The sequence below is a fragment of the Pseudophryne corroboree genome, chromosome 1 (genome assembly GCF_028390025.1).
Source record: "Pseudophryne corroboree isolate aPseCor3 chromosome 1, aPseCor3.hap2, whole genome shotgun sequence".
NCBI classification, from domain to species: domain Eukaryota; kingdom Metazoa; phylum Chordata; class Amphibia; order Anura; family Myobatrachidae; genus Pseudophryne; species Pseudophryne corroboree.
In genome coordinates this window covers 284022291-284042268 of record NC_086444.1, presented here as the reverse complement: position 1 = coordinate 284042268, position 19978 = coordinate 284022291, and the positions used below count along the sequence as shown (strand labels likewise).

The window sequence follows — 19978 nt, the reverse complement described above, 5'->3', positions numbered from 1 at the left end:
GGTCATTGCAAGCCTGGAAGGGGGGGATTTTATGGTGTCTCTGGACATCAAGGATGCAAACCTTCATGTCCCCATTTATCCACCTCATCAGGCGTACCTCAGATTTGCGGTACAGGTTTGTCATTACCAATTTCAGACGTTGCCGTTTGGTCTCTCCACGGCTCCGAGAATATTTACCAAGGTAATGGCGGAAATTATGGTAATCCTGCGGAAGCAAGGGGTCACATTATCCCATACTTGGACGATCTCCTCATAAAAGCGAGGTCAAGAGAGCAGTTGCTGATCAGCGTAGCACGTTCTCTGGAAGTGTTAAGGCAACACGGCTGGATTCTGAATATTCCAAAGTCGCAGTTGGTTCCTACGACTCGTCTGTCCTTCCTGGGCATGATTCTGGACACAGGCCAGAAAAGGGTTTATCTCCCGATAGAGAAGGTTCAGGAACTCATGACACTGGTCAGAGACCTATTAAAACCAAAACAGGTGTCAGTGCATCACTGCACTCGAGTCCTGGGAAAGATGGTGGCATCGTACGAGGCCATCCCCTTCGGCAGGTTCCATGCGAGGACCTTTCAATGGGACTTACTGGACAAATGGTCCGGATCACATCTTCAGATGCATCGGTTAATCACCCTATCCCCCAGAGCCAGGGTGTCTCTCCTGTGGTGGCTGCAGAGTGCTCACCTTCTCGAGGGCCGCAGATTCGGCATTCAGGACTGGGTCCTGGTGACCACGGATGCAAGCCTCCGAGGGTGGGGAGCAGTCACACAGGGAAGAAATTTCCAAGGTCTGTGGTCAAGTCAGGAGACTTGCCTTCACATCAACATCCTGGAACTAAGGGCCATTTACAACGCCCTACATCAAGCAGAGGCCCTGCTTCGCGGTCAACCAGTTCTGATTCAGTCAGACAACATCACCGCTGTGGCTCATGTAAACCGACAGGGAGGCACAAGGAGCAGGGTGGCGCTGGCGGAAGCCACCAGAATTCTTCGCTGGGCGGAGAATCATGTAAGTGCACTGTCAGCAGTGTTCATCCCGGGGGTAGACAACTGGGAAGCAGACTTCCTCAGCAGGCACGACCTCCACCCGGGGGAGTGGGGACTTCATCAAGAAGTCTTCGCACAGCTTGCAAGTCGGTGGAAACTGCCACAGGTGGACATGATGGCATCCCGCCTCAACAAGAAACTACAGAGGTATTGCGCCAGGTCAAGAGACCCTCAGGCGATAGCTGTAGACGCCCTGGTGACACCGTGGGTGTTCCAATCGGTCTATGTATTTCCTCCTCTTCCTCTCATACCCAAGGTGTTGAGAATCCTAAGATAAAGAGGAGTGAGAACAATACTCATTGTTCCGGATTGTCAAAGTCAGAAAAATATCACGCTGCACGTTGCCATATATTCACCTCATGCGCGTGCCTGCTGCACGTGCACATTCTCTCCCGTGCGTGCGGATACTCGCAGCCACGCATGGCGCCTCGGCCATGCGCTCGAGCGCGTGGTATGTGCATTTACGGTAGACTTTGTGTGCGTCTAGCGGGCGACTCAATCGTTAGATAATAAATCCATATAGCATGTTTTATAGATAATGTTCCCCTTAGTAATAACTGTAAGTTTGTTTAATGTGACTTGTTCACGGACTTGGGAATCCCTCTTTGCGTGGTACAAAGGGTCTGATTAAGGTTGAACAGTGGTGTCTGGTACCTAACCGAAGAGTATTTTAATAGCAACAATCCGGTGCTGGTTAGGTAAAGATTAATCGCTCCTGCGTGTAGTTATAGCCATTAGTAGTTTCTGGACATATTCTATATTTGCAGTTCATTATCCATGCGGCGGGAATCCGGAGATTCCCACCCACCTGAGCTGTTTGAAATAGTCACAGTCCACTTGTTCAAACTAACCGATGACCTTTTGATATGATGCGAGGAGACATTCCTGTGTCCAATGAACAATGAGATTGTAGGTCCCTTTGTAGTATACTGTACTCAGTGTATATAAGATCAGCCAGCCTGAACAGCTCCCTCACTCTCCACAAACGGTTTTCATATTGATTAACTCGGAGCTGGTACCAGGCTGCGCTGCGATCGTTCCCAGTGTGTGTAAGTAATTCTCTGTGATTATCTCGCTCTTTGTTTGTATTGGCCACATTCTCTCTCTCTCCCTGTTTAGTTTAAGATTGTAACGTTATTGTATATTTCTGTCTAGATATTCTGTTAGAATTATATGTTAGTATGTAGTGTATGACTTGTAACTGTTTTACCCCTTTTCGATATAACTAAAAGCTTGTTAGTAAAGGTGTTGGATCCTTAGCACGGTATCGTGTGTTCATTACATTGCAGAGAGTAATAGGAGCGTCTCGATCGCTCAAACAGCTTTAGTGTTAACAAGGTTAAGCAGCGTTATATCGCTACAGTGTTTCAGTACAAGGTTTACAGTATAAGAATATCCTTTCTGTGTGTTACATTCAAGGTTTACTGATTGTCATCTTGTGAGCGTCAGCGCCGCTCGTGATCTCCTCGTGGTCTCGAGCGTCCGCTACGCTGATAGCGTATCATTACGGTTGTCGCTCGCCTATAGCGTGCTCGACACCACGCATTAAGCTGTGAGCGAGCGTGCCGCATGTGCGTCTCGATCACGGCCTAGCGTATGCTACGCTAAATACGTACCCTTACGGTACCCCATACGCCAATTGCGTACTGTGTCTCTTACCCTTATTGTGAAGGTTATAAGGTAATCTAAATCAGTAATTATCAGGATTGGCCAAGAAGGACTTGGTATCCAGATTTGCAAGAAATGCTCACAGAGGACCCGTGGCCTCTTCCTCTAAGACAGGACTTGTTGCAACAAGGGCCCTGTCTGTTCCAAGACTTACCACGGCTGCGTTTGATGGCATGGCGGTTGAACGCCGGATCCTAGCGGAAAAAGGCATTCCAGATGAGGTCATTCCTACGCTGATAAAGGCTAGGAAGGACGTGACAGCTCAACATTATCACCGTATATGGCGAAAATATGTTGCTTGGTGTGAGGCCAGGAATGCCCCTACGGAGGAATTCCAGCTGGGCCGTTTCCTTCACTTCCTACAGTCAGGAGTGACTTTGGGCCTGAAATTGGGTTCCATTAAGGTCCAGATTTCGGCCCTATCCATTTTCTTTCAAAAAGAGCTGGCTTCTCTACCTGAAGTTCAGACGTTTGTGAAGGTAGTGCTGCGTATTCAGCCTCCTTTTGTGCCCCCGGTGGCACCTTGGGATCTTAACGTGGTGTTGAGTTTCCTGAAATCCCACTGGTTTGAACCACTCAAAACGGCGGAATTGAAATATCTCACGTGGAAGGTGGTCATGCTACTAGCATTGGCTTCGGCTAGGCGTGTGTCAGAATTAGCGGCTTTGTCACATAAAAGCCCCTACCTGGTTTTCCATGCGGATAGAGCAGAATTGCGGACCCGTCCACAATTTCTGCCAAAAGTGGTTTCATCCTTTCATATAAACCAACCTATTGTGGTGCCTGTGGCTACTACTGACTTGGAGGATTCCGAGTTACTTGATGTGGTCAGGGCTTTGAAGGTTTATGTAGCCAGAACGGCTAGGGTCAGGAAAACAGAATCTTTGTTTATCCTGTATGCTTCCAACAAGCTTGGTGCTCCTGCTTCAAAGCAAACTATTGCTCGCTGGATCTGTAATACGATTCAGCAGGCTCATTCTGCGGCTGGATTGCCGCTGCCAAAATCAGTTAAGGCCCATTCCACTAGGAAGGTGGGCTCTTCTTGGACGGCTGCCCGAGGGGTCTCGGTATTACAGCTGTGCCGAGCGGCTACTTGGTCAGGTTCAAACACTTTTGCAAAGTTCTACAAGTTTGATACCCTGGCTGAGGGGGACCTTGTGTTTGCTCATTCGGTGCTGCAGAGTCATCCGCACTCTCCCGCCCGTTTGGGAGCTTTGGTATAATCCCCATGGTCCTTACGGAGTCCCCAGCATCCACTAGGACGTTAGAGAAAATAAGATTTTACTTACCGCTAAATCTATTTCTCGTAGTCCGTAGTGGATGCTGGGCGCCCGTCCCAAGTGCGGACTTCTTCTGCAATACTTGTATATAGTTATTGCTGCAATAAGGGCTATGTTATTGTTGCATCAGGGTTGACCTGATGCTCTGTTGTTGTTCATACTGTTGACTGGGTAAGTTTATCACAAGTTCTACGGTGTGATTGGTGTGGCTGGTATGAGTCTTGTCCTGGATTTCCAAAATCCTTTCCTTGTACTGTCAGCTCTTCCAGGCACAGTTTCTCTAACTGAGGTCTGGAGGAGGGACATAGAGGGAGGAGCCAGAGCACACCAGAATCTAAATTCTTTCTAAAAGTGCCCATGTCTCCTGCGGAGCCCGTCTATTCCCCATGGTCCTTACGGAGTCCCTAGCATCCACTACGGACTACGAGAAATAGATTTACCGGTAAGTAAAATCTTATTTTCTCTCGTGGGTCGGGCGCATCAATGCAATAAAAATGAATGCACTTCCTAAACTCCTATATTTATTTCAGACACTTCCAATTCAGATACTCCCCGCACACACTTAGCACCCTCCAATCCTTACTATGTAAATTCATATGGAACCACAAAAAAAACCTAGACTCCGACGGGCTATCCTAGCCAAACACTCTCGGAATGGTGGCTTGGGCCTTCCCGTTCTTCGGTGTTACTTTGATGTGACTAAGTTGAGTCAACTGGTCACTTGGCATGCCTCGAGGCACACTAAAAGGTGGGTTGACTTAGAAAGTGATCTCATAAGCGTCCCATTGATCTCATACTTACCTTGGCTTTCTTGCAAATACTATCCTCATTTTCACTGCCCCTCGCCCACAGTAGAGCTAACACTTAGAAGTTGGGAGTCCCTGAACAAAAAGCTGTAATTATCTACCTACCCCATCCCTCTAACTCCTATCTGGAACAACTGCGCATTCCCTCTGGGGCTCTCTCCAGGTATGGCCCACCCTTGCATTTCCGCTGGTGTCACTAGAATTCATCATTTTACAGGGACCAACGCCATCAAATCGTTTTCTGACTTGCAAGATACATATGGTTTACCCAACTCCTTGCTTGCACTATCAATATCTCCAAATCCGCCATTTTATTTCCTCTCTCCACTAACCATACCCATTACCAGTCCCCTCTCCTATTGAAAGACTTTGCATGTACAGATCCAATGACAGAGGCACCATCTCTATCCTATACAATTCCATTTTGAATCTCGCACCTCCTCCCCTTGAACCACACGAACTGGCCTGGGAAACGGATCTAGGGCAACACCTCAATGACAAGGTGTGGGACGCGATTCGTATCACGATCTCGCGATGCTCCATCAGTGTGGGCATCCGCAAAAATTGGTATAAAATATATACAAGATGGTATTTAGTACCGGAACGATTACACAGAATCTATCCTGACACCTCAAATCTCTGCTGGAGAAATTGTGGATAGGCGGGTACGTTTTACCATATCGGGTGGCCCTGCCCAATAATTGCACGATATTGGGCGATGGGTCGCACTCTTCTCACTCAATTACTTGATTTGACGGTACCTCTCTCACCTGTTAACTTACTCCTTTGCGCCCCGCTTGCTCACACCTCTAAAGATTCAAACAAATTGATTCTCCACGTCTCCTGTGCGGCCAAATACCAAGCAAATGGAAAGCTCCAGATGCAACCAGCCGCCAAGCACTAATGAATAGGATTTGGTTTATCGCAAAGATGGAATACATCACTGGTCTCCAACACAACACAGTGCGAAAATTTCACTCTGCTTGGCTCCCCTGGTACAGATACCATAATTCCCACCTTCCAGGCCTTCGCTAAGTACCAGACTCGGCTATAAAATACTACTACCCCTCCTTATCCCCCCCCCCCCCTTTTTTTATTCTCTTCTTCTTTTTATCTCTATTTCTTTGGTTCTTGACTCGTCAGGGGCTTCTTTTCCCCTTCTTTCCTCTCCTTCCGATTCTTCTTCCTTTTCTCTCCCCTTCCACTCACTATTCATATCCATTTTGCTTTACATCTTTCGACGCCAATGCGCTGTCAAAATCAACAGGCTCACACATTTCTGATGTTCTTTCTTTTTATTATAATTTTCATTATAGTCATGATTCACATCTCTAAACTTGATATTGTAAAATTTTCTGTTGACTTTTCTATACACATTTCTTGAGGTCTTCCATACTGTTTCATGCTGTTATGCATACTTATTTTCCTTAATAAAAATGTCATGATTCAAAAGAGTTAAACCCAAAGGTAGGGGCCCAGGAACAGCTTGCAGGAAAGATCAAATGTCTGGTAAATCTATGGGATATGTTCACTTTCTAGGAGAAGCAGAGATGCTGGAGTGACCCAAGTTCTAAGTGATCTTCTTCAAGCCAGTTCATATATCATTGTGAGTTGTGCTGATTTTATTTCTTTTTTTTCTGAAACTATTCTGCATATTGTATTTCAATATTTGTAATAAGTTAACTGTAAGCCTTGGAAATATTTTTCAAATTAAACACAGTAGCGTATATTTCTCTTTTTGTTCTTGAAGAATCCATAGGCTGCTAAGTACCCAAAATCCATGCTACATGAAAGTAATATTAACTTTTGAATATTAATAATTGTGTATATAGGTAGAAGCGTAGAGATACCTGGCGATAGATCACCAATATGTTCCTGCTGTTATTAACCGTGAGTTCTGAAGCGTCCAATAAGGATGAATGGAAACTTCAAATTGGGGTATATCTGGAAGTCAGCTGGGTTTGTGACAACATGGATAATAAAATGGTGGAATGACTTGCTCACCAGTTCTTTCCTTGCCCTGTGATCTTTAGTGGTTTGTATAAGTGTTGTATGTAAATAAAGCTGTGACCGATTTTGCCCAGTATACAGTACGTTTGGACTGTTATTAGGTAGAGCAAGATAATAAGAATTTACTTACCGATAATTCTATTTCTCGGAGTCCGTAGTGGATGCTGGGGTTCCTGAAAGGACCATGGGGAATAGCGGCTCCGCAGGAGACAGGGCACAAAAGTAAAGCTTTTACAGGTCAGGTGGTGTGTACTGGCTCCTCCCCCTATGACCCTCCTCCAGACTCCAGTTAGGTACTGTGCCCGGACGAGCGTACACAATAAGGGAGGATTTTGAATCCCGGGTAAGACTCATACCAGCCACACCAATCACACCGTACAACTTGTGATCTAAACCCAGTTAACAGTATGATAACAGAGGAGCCTCTGAAAGATGGCTTCCTAAACAATAACCCGAATTAGTTAACAATAACTATGTACAAGTATTGCAGATAATCCGCACTTGGGATGGGCGCCCAGCATCCACTACGGACTCCGAGAAATAGAATTATCGGTAAGTAAATTCTTATTTTCTCTATCGTCCTAAGTGGATGCTGGGGTTCCTGAAAGGACCATGGGGATTATACCAAAGCTCCCAAACGGGCGGGAGAGTGCGGATGACTCTGCAGCACCGAATGAGAGAACTCCAGGTCCTCCTTTGCCAGGGTATCAAATTTGTAAAAATTTACAAACGTGTTCTCCCCTGACCACGTAGCTGCTCGGCAGAGTAGTAATGCCGAGACCCCTCGGGCAGCCGCCCAAGATGAGCCCACCTTCCTTGCGGAATGGGCCTTAACAGATTTAGGCTGTGGCAGGCCTGCCACAGAATGTACAAGTTGAATTTTGTTACAAATCCAACGCGCAATCGACTGCTTAGAAGCAGGTGCACCCAACTTGTTGGGTGCATACAGTATAAACAGCGAGTCAGATTTTCTGACTCCAGCCGTCCTTTAAATGTATATTTTTAAGGCTCTGACAACGTCCAACAACTTGGAGTCCTTCAAGTCGTCTGTAGCCGCAGGCACTACAATAGGCTGGTTCAGGTGAAACGCTGATACCACCTTAGGGAGAAAATGCGGACGCGTCCGCAGCTCTGCCCTATGTCGAATGGAAAATTAAATAAGGGCTTTTATAAAACAAAGCCGCCAGTTCAGATACTCTCCCGGCCGAAGCCAGGGCCAGTAACATAGTCACTTTCCATGTGAGATATTTCAAATCCACCTTCTTTAGTGGTTCAAACCAATTTGATTTGAGGAAATCTAAAACTACATTTAGATCCCACGGTGCCACCTTAGGCACCACAGGAGGCTGTGTATGCAGTACTCCTGTGATAAAAATCTGGACCTCAGGGACTGAGGCCAATTCTTTTTGGAAGAATATTAATAGGGCCGAAATTTGAACCTTAATAGATCCCAATTTGAGACCCATAGACAATCCTGATTGCAGGAAATGTAGGAAAACGACCCAGTTGAAATTCCTCCATCGGAGCACTCCGCTGCTCGCACCACGCAACATATTTTCGCCAAATACGGCGATAAAGCTTCGCGGTGACTTCCTTCCTTGCCTTTATCAAGGTAGGAATGACTTCTTCTGGAATGCCTTTTCCTTTTAGGATCTGGCATTCAAACGCCATGCCGTCCAACGCAGCCGCGGTAAGTCTTGAAAAAGACAAGTACCCTGCTGAAGCAGGTCCCTTCTCAGAAGTAGAGGCCACGGATCGTCCGTGACCATCTCTTGAAGTTCCGGGTACCAAGTCCTTCTTGGCCAATCCGGAGCCACTAGTCTTACTCCACTTTGCCGTATAATCCTCAATACCTTTGGTATGAGAGGCAGAGGAGGAAACACATATACCGACTGGTACACCCAAGGTGTTACCAGCGCGTCCACAGCTATTGCCTGCGGATCTCTTGACCTGGCGCAATACCTGTCCAGTGTTTTGTTGAGGCGAGACGCCATCATGTCCACCATTGGTTTTACCCAACGGTTTAATAGCATGTGGAAAACTTCTGGATGAAGTCTCCACTCTCCCGGGTGAAGGTCGTGTCTGCTGAGGAAGTCTGCTTCCCAGTTGTCCACGCCCGGGATGAATACTGCTGACAGTGCTATCACGTGATTCTCCGCCCAGCGAAGGATCCTGGCAGCTTCTGCCATTGCCCTCCTGCTTCTTGTGCCGCCCTGTCTGTTTACATGGGCGACTGCCGTGATGTTGTCCGACTGGATCAACACCGGTCTTCCTTGAAGCAGAGGTTCCGCCTGGCTTAGAGCATTGTAGATTGCTCTTAGTTCCAGAATGCTTATGTGAAGAGACTTTTTCAGGCTCGACCACACTCCCTGGAAATTTCTTCCCTGTGTGACTGCTCCCCAGCCTCTCTGGCTGGCACCCGTGGTCACCAGGATCCAATCCTGCATGCCGAATCTGCGGCCCTCCAATAGATGAGCCTCCTGCAACCACCACAGAAAGGATACCCTTGTCCTCGGCGACAGGGTTATCCGCAGGTGCATCTGAAGATGCGACCCTGACCATTTGTCCAACAGATCCCTTTGCATGGAATCTGCCGAAAGGGATTGCTTCGTAAGAAGCTACCATTTTTTCCCAGGACTCTTGTGCATTGATGTACAGACACCTTTCCTGGTTTTAGGAGGTTCCTGACCAGGTCAGATAACTCCTTGGCTTTTTCTTCGGGAAGAAAAACCTTTTCTGAACTGTGTCCAGAATCATCCCCAGGAACAGCAGACGAGTTGTCGGCATTAATTGGGATTTTGGAATATTCAGAATCCATCCGTGCTGCTTTAGCACCTCTTGAGATAGTGCTAAACCCATCTCTAGCTGTTCTCTGGACCTTGCCCTTATTAGGAGATCGTCCAAGTATGGGATAATTAATACGCCTTTTCTTCGAAGAAGAAATATTATCTCGGCCATTACCTTTGTAAAGACCCGAGGTGCCGTGGACAAACCAAACGGCAGCGTCTGAAACTGATAGTGACAGTTTTGTACAACGAACCTGAGGTACCCCTGGTGTGAGGGGTAATTGGAACGTGGAGATACGCATCCTTGATGTCCAAGGATACCATAAAGTCCCCTTCTTCCAGGTTCGCTTATCACTGCTCTGAGTGACTCCATCTTGAACTTGAACTTCTTTATGTACAGGTTCAAGGACTTCAGATTTAGAATAGGCCTTACCGAGCCATCCGGCTTCGGTACCACAAAAAGAGTGGAATAATACCCCTTCCCTTGTTGTAGAAGAGGTACCTTGACTATCACCTGCTGAGAATACAGCTTGTGAATGGCTTCCAAAACCGTCTCCCTTTCTGAGGGGGACGTTGGTAAAGCAGACTTCAGGAAACGGCGAGGTGGCTCTGTCTCTAATTTCAACCTGTACCCCTGAGATATTATCTGCAGGATCCAGGGATTTACCTGCGAGTGAGCCCACTGCGCGCTGTAATTCTTGAGACGACCGCGTACCGCCCCCGAGTCCGCTTGCGAAGCCCCAGCGTCATGCTGAGGCTTTTGTAGAAGCCGGGGAGGGCTTCTGTTCCTGGGAAGGAGCTGCCTGTTGCTGTCTCTTCCCTCGTCCTCTGCCTCGTGGCAGATATGAATAGCCCTTTGCTCTCTTATTTTTAAAGGAACGAAAAGGCTGCGGTTGAAAGGTCGGTGCCTTTTTCTGTTGGGGAGTGACTTGAGGTAGAAAGGTGGATTTCCCGGCCGTAGCCGTGGCCACCAAATCCGATAGACCGACCCCAAATAACTCCTCTACGCATCGCCTGTCCACTGTCGTGTCCATAAAGCTCTTCTGGCCGAAATGGACATAGCACTTACCCGTGATGCCAGTGTGCAGATATCTCTCTGTGCATCACGCATATAAAGAAATGCATCCTTTATTTGTTCTAACGACAGTAAAATATTGTCCCTGTCCAGGGTATCAATATTTTCGATCAGGGACTCTGACCAAACTACCCCAGCACTGCTCATCCAGGCAGTCGCAATAGCTGGTCGTAGTATAACACCTGCATGTGTGTATATACCTTTTTGGATATTTTCCATCCTCCTATCTGATGGATCTTTAAGTGCGGCCGTCTCAGGAGAGGGTAACGCCACTTGTTTTGATAAGCGTGTTAGCGCTTTGTCCACCCTAGGAGGTGTTTCCCAGCACTCCCTAACCTCTGGCGGGAAAGGGTATAAAGCCAATAACTTCTTTGAAATTAGCAGTTTTTTATCGGGGCACCCCACGCTTCATCACACACGTCATTTAATTCTTCTGATTCGGTAAAAACTACTGGTAGTTTTTTCACACCCCACATAATACCCTGTTTAGTGGTACCTGTAGTATCAGCTAAATGTAACATCTCCTTTATTGCCAAAATCATATAACGTGTGGCCCTTTTGTAAAATACGGTTGATTCGTCACCTTCACTACCGGAATCAGTGCCTGTGTCTGGGTCTGTGTCGACCGACTGAGGCAAGGGGCGTTTTACAGCCCCTGACGGTGTTTGAGGCGCCTGGACAGGCACTAAGTGAGTGTCCGGCCGCCTCATGTCGGCAAACGACTGCTTAAGCGAGTTGACGCTATCCCGTAATTCCACAAATAAGGCATCCATTCTGGTGTCGACCCCCTAGAAGGTGACATCCTCATATTTGGCAATTGCTCCGCCTCCACACCAATAACGTCCTCATACATGTCGACACACACGTACCGACACACAGCAGACACACAGGGAATGCTCTATACGAAGACAGGACCCACTAGCCCTTTGGGGAGACAGAGGGAGAGTCTGCCAGCACACACCAAAAAGCGCTATATATGACAGGGATAGCCTTATGATTAAGTGCTCCCTTATAGCTGCTTTTATATTAATATATTGCCATTTATTTTGCCCCCCCTCTCTGTTATACCCTGTTTCTGTAGTGCAGTGCAGGGGAGAGACCTGGGAGCCTTCCTGACCAGCGGAGCTGTGACAGAAAATGGCGCCGTGTGCTGAGGAGATAGGCCCCGCCCCTTTTCCGGCGGGCTCGTCTCCCGCTATTTAGTACATTTAGGCAGGGGTAAATATCTCCATATAGCCTCTGGGGCTATATGTGAGGTATTTTTAGCCTTTTTAAAGGTTTACATTTGCCTCCCAGGGCGCCCCCCCCCAGCGCCCTGCACCCTCAGTGACTGCCGTGTGAAGTGTGCTGAGAGGAAAATGGCGCACAGCTGCAGTGCTGTGCGCTACCTTAAGAAGACTGCAGGAGTCTTCAGCCGCCGATTCTGGACCTCTTCTTGCTTCAGCATCTGTGAGGGGGCCGGCGGCGTGGCTCCGGTGACCATCCAGGCTGTACCTGTGATCGTCCCTCTGGAGCTTCATGTCCAGTAGCCAAGAAGCCAATCCATCCTGCACGCAGGTGAGTTCACTTCTTCTCCCCTCTGTCCCTCGTTGCAGTGATCCTGTTGCCAGCAGGAATCACTGTAAAATAAAAAACCTAAGCTAAACTCTCTAAGCAGCTCTTTATGAGAGCCACCTAGAATTGCACCCTTCTCGGCCGGGCACAAAAATCTAACTGGAGTCTGGAGGAGGGTCATAGGGGGAGGAGCCAGTACACACCACCTGACCTGTAAAAGCTTTACTTTTGTGCCCTGTCTCCTGCGGAGCCGCTATTCCCCATGGTCCTTTCAGGAACCCCAGCATCCACTTAGGACGATAGAGAAAAAGAGAGAAGCCGGATAGAATGAACGGCAGCAGCCAGAATCTGCACTACGTGAGAACATTTGTGCTCTGCAGCGAGGTTGGGATACCGCTGGTCACCATACCAACGACGGGATCCCGGTGTTTAGTTTGCCGGCAGGGAGGGGGGGGCGGGAGCGCAACTAAGCCCCTTGCGGGCTCGGTGACTTACTGCACTTGCCACAGGTTCTATTCACACTCTATGGGAGTCCGACTGTCGGCTTTCCACTGGGCGGGGTTCCGGCGTCGGTACAGTGACCGCCGGTCAAATAACCCACCCCCATCAACTCATATCACTGAAGTCTTGGGTTTGATTCCCACAATGGCGCGGTCTGGAGTTTGTATATTCTCTGCATGCTTAAGTTTGAGTGTCAATTTGGAGCTATAGCAAACATGTGGGTAGGTCTAAATCAGTGGTCTCCAACCTTAATTGGGGTGTGAGCTACTTTCGGAAAATAAAACCTCTGAAGGAGCTACCCCCTCCCCCAATGCGCGTGCATTCCTGCGAAAGTGGGTGTGGCCTCACAAAAGTGGGGGTAGCCTCACAACTACAAGTAATGCCCCCCTGTGTAGTGCCAGATACACAAATAATGCCCCTCAACAGTGCCAGATACACAAATAATGCCCCCCAGCAGTGCCAGATATTCAAATAATGCCTCCCAGAAGTGCCAGATACACAAATAATGCCCCCAGCAGTGCCAGATACACAAATAATGCCCCCCGCAGTGTCCGATACAGTGCCCCACACAGTGCTAACCCTTGCTGGCTTCTTCTAATGCCGCCGGTGTTGCTCCTCCTGTATGAGGGACGGAAGAGGAGGAGAGCACAGCGCGCGCCTCTCCTGTGAAGTCCTGAGAGCGGCTGCGGTGAGGGTGACAGAGTCTCCGGAGGCGGCGGGCATTTAAAATATGTTGCCGGTAAGTGAGCCAATCAAAACTCGCGGTCCAGCAGCCAATATTAAAAATGAAGGGAGTAGGAGTGCCAGTGACTGCCCAAGCCCGTGTGCTCTGTGAACTACCGAAAATACTACGGCGAGCTACCGGAAGCTCGTGAGCTATAGGATGGAGATCACTGGTCTAAATCATTGCCGGCCCGACCATTATGCGGGGTAGGCAGTCGCGTAGAGCGCAACACTGTGGAGGGTGCCGCAGCTGGATTCTCCATACACTCCCCTGCTCCCATGACACCACTTGCTGTACACAGCCGGGCACCAGCAACCCTGCTCCCAGGACACCACCGCAATGCCGCACCCAGGACGCCGCCGGGCACCGTCAACCCCGCTTCCAGGACACCAGTAGGAGAGTGGCACTCTCCGCATGTAGGGCTGAGGAGCACTGTAGAAGGACCCACTGCAGCATCCCTTAACTGGGTGGGATCCATTGAGGTGAGGACAGCTGCACCTGGAGTGTATGTGTTTAATGCTACAAAGTGGCACCCACAATATCCCTGTCACCCTTGCCTCAGTCCCCACTATCTCCCTGTCTCAGTCACACACTATCTCCCTGTCACCCCTGCCTCAGTCACCCACTATCTCCCTGTTACCCCTGCCTCAGTCACCCACTATCTCCCAGACCCCTTGGGGTACAATTGTGTGGCTTGTGCCTTCGGCGAACCCTGTCCCTTTTAACAATTTATCCCATCAAGGGGCGACAAAATGTATCTATGCTAACAAAAAAATAAATAAGCTTGAGCCGGGCCTGGTCTAAATGGTGACAAAGGGAGTTTTTGTGACAATTGGTGGGGTGGGGGGGGAGGGTGCTACAAGACTACTGGAATTTTAGAGTAAGTGAGAGGCATGTGGGGGCAATTTATTTATTTATTAACAGTTTCTTATATAGCGCAGCATATTCCGTTGCGCTTTACAATTAGAACAACAGTAATAGAACAAAACTGGGTAAAAACAGACAGACAGAGGTAGGAAGGCCCTGCTGGAACAGTGGAATAGAGGTAAGGAGTTGTTTTGTGGGACTGACCATATTTTAAATTAAGAGTTACATGCAACCCCTCATAATGCTGGAAAGATGCCCATGCAGCCATTGATGTCAGGTTGCCAGTCAGTCACTGATATGACTTTCATGTGCCATGTTTTATATAATTTAGGAGCAGAGCATTTTAAACAGTCCTCACCAATGCATATGCTAGAAATCCAGAGCATATACGTTTGATAACAAGAGCTGCATTTACAACTTAGAATACTGCTAACTCTAGTGTACCAGCAGCCAATATAGAAAACCATGGAGTAGTTAGCTGTAGAAAATGTATATGACGTGAGTGCATAAATGGCAAGTAAATTACAGAATGTAAACAATGAGTCGGTATACACTTCACAGTAATGCTGTCCTCCGCTTATTTGCAGCAGGAACACACCCTGCTCCCCCCCACTAACCTGCAGGAGTCGAGCGAGCCCTCTCCTCCTCTCTCCTCCTGCAGACAGACATTCTCCCGGAGGCCTGTACTGGCCGCCGCCAGCAGGAGGCGCTGTAACAGCTAGGTAACTTCTGCCACTATGGAGTATGTAACTCAGCTGCCATAACCCCCGTAGTGTCTGTCTGCAGCGTGCGTTCAGTGACCGTAGTAGACCACACGAGTGAGAGAGACCCAGCGCCCAGCTGTCACTCTCAGCATGCAGGCTATGCGAGGACTGGCTCATTCACACGGGTGATCTCCATCCGCCAATAGCGTTCCAGTGCCTGTCTCCTCCCTCTCTACCTATTGGCTGGAGGTAGAATGCGTCCCGTTATCTTGTACTCTAGCCCCGTGTAACTGAGTGTAGTGTTGCGTTGCGCAGCAGCTGCAGTCTGTGTGTGAGGGAGCGGGATGCCGACTGACGTGTCTCAGTGGTGCGGGGCTCTGGCCCTGGATGAGGTGGACGAGAAGCCTGCACAGCCGCTTAGTGTGAGCTACGGTCCCGCCGTGGGGATAGAGGAGTTTGGCCAAGTGCTGACCCCCACCCAGGTAGTGATCGCGCAGGCTTGATCGGCAGGCATAGCACTGGCCCTTAGCTGCCGCCACTCCCCCCGCTATAGCACATTGCTGTGTGCGCTGAGCCCGCCTCCTGCTGCCTGCACGGCTATGGTGACAGCTGAGCGACCGATATAGCATCAGCAGCACGGTGTGCGCTGACGGCGGTGCTGCTACTCCCACCTATTGCAGCCGCCATGCCTAGTTTTAGCTTTCGGAGTCTGTACAAGTACCCCCATCTCTTGTACTACTACAGGTCTCAGTAAGCACTGTCTGGTTGTTCATACATACGCTGCATCTGCTGTAGGTATATAATAAGTAGATCATGACAAGAGAATATAGCTGCACCATTGGCTATATGGCGCTATATGCAATTGAGACTATATATATATAATGTTTATAGTTAGTCTTTGTACAAATACATATTTTCATGGCTGCAGTATTCAATAAGACCACTTGTAGGTCATGCATATTTTATATTTAAGGTAACATATGTTATGAAGGATATAAAAATAAGAACACTTGTTTTGTGACCTTTTCATATCTATAATATTTGCAGTGCATATTGTATCCTTACTAGAGTGTTCTTTATTATTGCTGCTCTGATACAGAAAATGGAGAAAGTTGTGCAACCTATTAAAGTACTTTTCTCTCCTGATCACCTCCATTGCACATGCCCTTCAGTATTGTTTATATCAGTGACTGGGATAAAGGGCAAGGCTGAAGTTGGCAGGTGCATAGAGAAGCAATGCACTTCTTTTTTCTTTTAGGCGTTGTTCTTTTGGGTTGGGCACGGAATTCCGTCAATTGGGATCCTGACGGACATAGGCCCTCGTTCCGACCTGATTGCACGCTAACTATATTTTGCAGCTCTGCGGTCAGGTCAAAACTCGACAAAACTGCGCATGTGCGTCATACGGGTACAAAGCGGATCGGTGCTGGGCGATGGATTTAATGAAGAATCCATTTGCACAACCGATCGCAAGAAGATTGACAGGAAGAAGTCGTTTATGGGTGTCAACTGACCATTATCAGGGAGTGGTTGGAAAAACGCAGGCGTGTCCAAGCGTTTGCAGGGTGGGTGTCTTACATTATTTACAGGACCGATCGCAGCGGCTGAGTTAAGTTCAGACCTACTCAGAAACGGCTACTTTTAGCACTGCTGCGATCAGGTAGTCACCGCCTACAGGGAAGGGGGTTAGGGCTGTGCAGGGCTGCGTTCCGCTGTGCAGAGAACTGCACAAACAAAAGTTTGAGCAGTTTCTGCACAGCTAAGGACTTACTCACCCGCTGCGATGATCTTGTCCGGAGCTGGCGTCAGGATCCCTCCCTGGAGACGGCCGGACACGCCTGCGTTCGCCCGGACACTCCTTCAAAATGGTGAGTAGACATTCCCGGCCGGCCTCTTCCTGTCAATCTTCTAGCGTTCGCTGCTGCAAACGCTTTCTTCGTTCACTTTATCGCTGCACGGCGACGGCCTTGGGTGTCCACGACACCCATAGAGTGGGAATAGATCATGTGGTGAGCGCAGCGAGCCACCGAGCCTGCAAGGGGACTCTTATCGCTCTCCCTGCTGCCGGCATTCTGGCGGGCGGGATGCTGCTCTTGGGATATTGACAGCCAGCATCCTGCCCGCCGGAATTACAGTATATATGTATTCCGGTGTGATAACTGGTCATGCGTTTAGAGGTTCAGGTTTACCTGTTAGAGGGGTATTTATCAAAGCATGGAGAGAGATAAAGGATTATCCAATCAGCTTCTAGCTTCCATTTTACTGCCTGTGTTTTAAAAATGTCATTAGCTGTTTTGTGCTTTATTTCTCTCAACTCTATCTCTCCATACTTTGATAAATACCCTATAAAATCTTTGTGCTTCATTCACCCCCTGAACTGTGCTAATATTGTAACTTTCTGGCCTGGTTGCATTCCGACATAAATGTCATGTTTTGGAAAGTACTCCCAAGAATCATACTTTTTTTTTTTTTTTTTTATCCCCAGAAAGACTTTGTATATTTCGAAAAAAATTGTATTTAATTTTTTTACACTGCTTCCAAAAGGTGGTATAATAACAGGAATAAAAACTTTAGGTATCATAGTGGGATATACTGTAAAATCACTATACAATGCCTACAAAATGGCAACATAGAAAGAGGCAACTGCCCTCTTCCAAATGTTTACTGGATCCTGCGACGTCGATGCTTGTGAGGACCTGGCTCCGCCATGCGTTCTTGAAGAGGAAGGGAATGCTCGCCTTTATGGTGCTTTATCACTGATCCTTTTTTTCCCCCATGGAACCATGTGCTGAAGATGAGTAGGATTCTGCTTTGGATTACACTTGTTATATCTGCAGGACTCGTCACACTCACAGTAATCGGTGAACTGATTAAATGATAACTCAACTTTCTAAAATATAATTTTAAAAATGAATCTTCCTTTTGAATGGGTGGACCTAAAACGCAGAGTTGGATGTGCCTTCTACTACTTCATCCCATCAGCGTAATAACATTTACAAGGAATACCTTGAATATTTATTGTGCTAACACAGTCAGATGTTAGAATCCCTGTAAAGTGTCATGGATAGAATGTCGCCCTTTGTTGCATGCTCTGCACATCAGGTCTTCATTGTGGTGCAAGTGAAGGGGCTCTTATAAGAGGCCAGCCCTCTGCTCAGGTAAGACGTGTTAACATAATTTTTTAAACTAGTTAACAGAGGCATTATAATTTAAATTTAACATGTACTCAGGGTTCAGATCTAGTTAAGCATATTCCAGGGAATTTGGGGGGGGGGGGGGGGGAATTCAATTGGGCGCAAGGTAAAAAAAAAAAAGCCTTTTCTGTCCTCTAAATGAATAGCAAAAGGTGTCTTTTTAATTTCCTGCCGAGAATTGAATCCCGCTCTTGGAATTCCTGTAAATCACAAAATACCCAAGCACAAACCAGATTAACATGATTCTGTTGCAGCAGATTTTTAAGAGCGCAACATGTTTTTGTATTTTCTAACTTCTTGTCATTTAAAACATACACAGTAAAGCATGTTTTGCGGATTTCTGTCTGGCAGCAGGTGGGATAATTACTGAGCCAGCATAATAGATTAACTCACCTGTGCATGATTAAAGAAATCCAGAAAACATGACCTGTTGGTAGTACTTGAGGAATGGAATTGGGAATCACTGCAATAGAGTTTTTGATGTACTTTGCAAATCACAATTTTTGTCTGTTTTTATGATGCTCTTATAATGAGCTAACTGAAGTTTTAGATCAGTCATGTCCTTAATCTCTAACATGTCGGTTACCGATTATGTGACCAGGCTTTGGCCACTGGATTTAAAGAGGCAGTGATATTGAATACAAAAGAAGCATGATTTTGTACAGAATATAATTGCCCCCTTTAATTTCAGCATCAAAAACCTCTGAAGAAGCCATGGATTTGATAAGTGTAAAGGGGGGTACTCATGGGGGTATATGCAATTGCGGTCGAATTCGCGGCAATTATCGCCGTTTTTTAATTCGACCAAATTCGCCAGGTGAATCCCGGCAGGTGCCTGCCGGGATTCACCATATTCAATGAAAAACGGATTCGCCAGAATCGCGGGCGAAAATCGGCCGATTTGGCGGATTTTGCCGCGATTTTAAAAAACGTGAAAAACCCGAAAAAAAAATGGCGTGGGGTCCCCCCTCCAAAGCATAACCAGCCTCGGGCTCTTTGAGCTGGTCCTGGTTCTAAAAATGCAGGGGAAAAATTGGCCAGGGATCCCCCGTATTTTTAAAACCAGCACCGGGCTCTGCGCCTGATGCTGGTGCCAAAAATACGGGGGACAAAAAGAGTAGGGGTCCCCCGTATTTTTAACACCAGCATCGGGCTTCACTAGCTGGACAGATAATGCCACAGCCGGGGGTCACTTTTATGCCGTGCCCTGCGGCCGTGGCATCAAATATCCAACTAGTCACCCCTGGCCGGGGTACCCTGGGGGAGTGGGGACCCCTTCAATCAAGGGGTCCCCCCCCCCCCCCAGCCACCCAAGGGCCAGGGGTGAAGCCCGAGGCTGTCCCCCCCCGTCCAATGGGCTGCGGATGGGGGGGCTGATAGCCTTTGTGATAATAAAAAGATATTGTTTTTTCCATTAGTACTACAAGTCCCAGCAAGCCTCCCCCGCAAGCTGGTACTTGGAGAACCACAAGTACCAGCATGCGGGAGAAAAACGGGCCCGCTGGTACCTGTAGTACTACTGGAAAAAAAATACCCAAATAAAAACAGGACACAGACACCGTGACTTGTACAACTTTATTACATACTGCCGACACACACATACTTACCTATGTTGACACGCCGACTGCCACGGTCGCCGACGATCCGAGGGTACCTGTGAAAAAATTATACTCACCTTCCAGCGTCCAGAGGTACATCCATGTCCAGAGGTAAATCCACGTTCTTGGCAAAAAAACAAACCGAACACCGATCCATACCGGACTAGA

The 19978-nt window shown here is 47.8% G+C and overlaps 1 protein-coding gene and 2 long non-coding RNA genes across 3 annotated transcripts in view; 2 read left to right on the top strand and 1 right to left on the bottom strand.

Annotated features, from left to right (window-relative positions):
- The window catches only part of LOC135064988 (uncharacterized), a 141297-nt gene extending 126010 nt beyond the window's left edge, over positions 1–15287 (bottom strand). Inside the window, exon 1 of the long non-coding RNA XR_010251287.1 lies at positions 14932–15287. This is a non-coding gene — a long non-coding RNA (uncharacterized LOC135064988). The remainder of the gene's footprint in view (positions 1–14931) is intronic.
- A 21-nt stretch (positions 15288–15308) lies between these two features.
- The window catches only part of PEBP1 (phosphatidylethanolamine binding protein 1), a 68900-nt gene continuing 64230 nt past the window's right edge, over positions 15309–19978 (top strand). The window contains exon 1 of the mRNA XM_063964322.1: positions 15309–15500. Within this exon, the coding sequence (XP_063820392.1) occupies positions 15363–15500 (138 nt within the window). The 5' untranslated portion in view covers positions 15309–15362. The remainder of the gene's footprint in view (positions 15501–19978) is intronic.
- Positions 15515–19978, top strand: part of LOC135064976 (uncharacterized) — a 29402-nt gene continuing 24938 nt past the window's right edge. The window contains exons 1-2 of the long non-coding RNA XR_010251276.1: positions 15515–15809; positions 17504–18176. This is a non-coding gene — a long non-coding RNA (uncharacterized LOC135064976). The remainder of the gene's footprint in view (positions 15810–17503; positions 18177–19978) is intronic.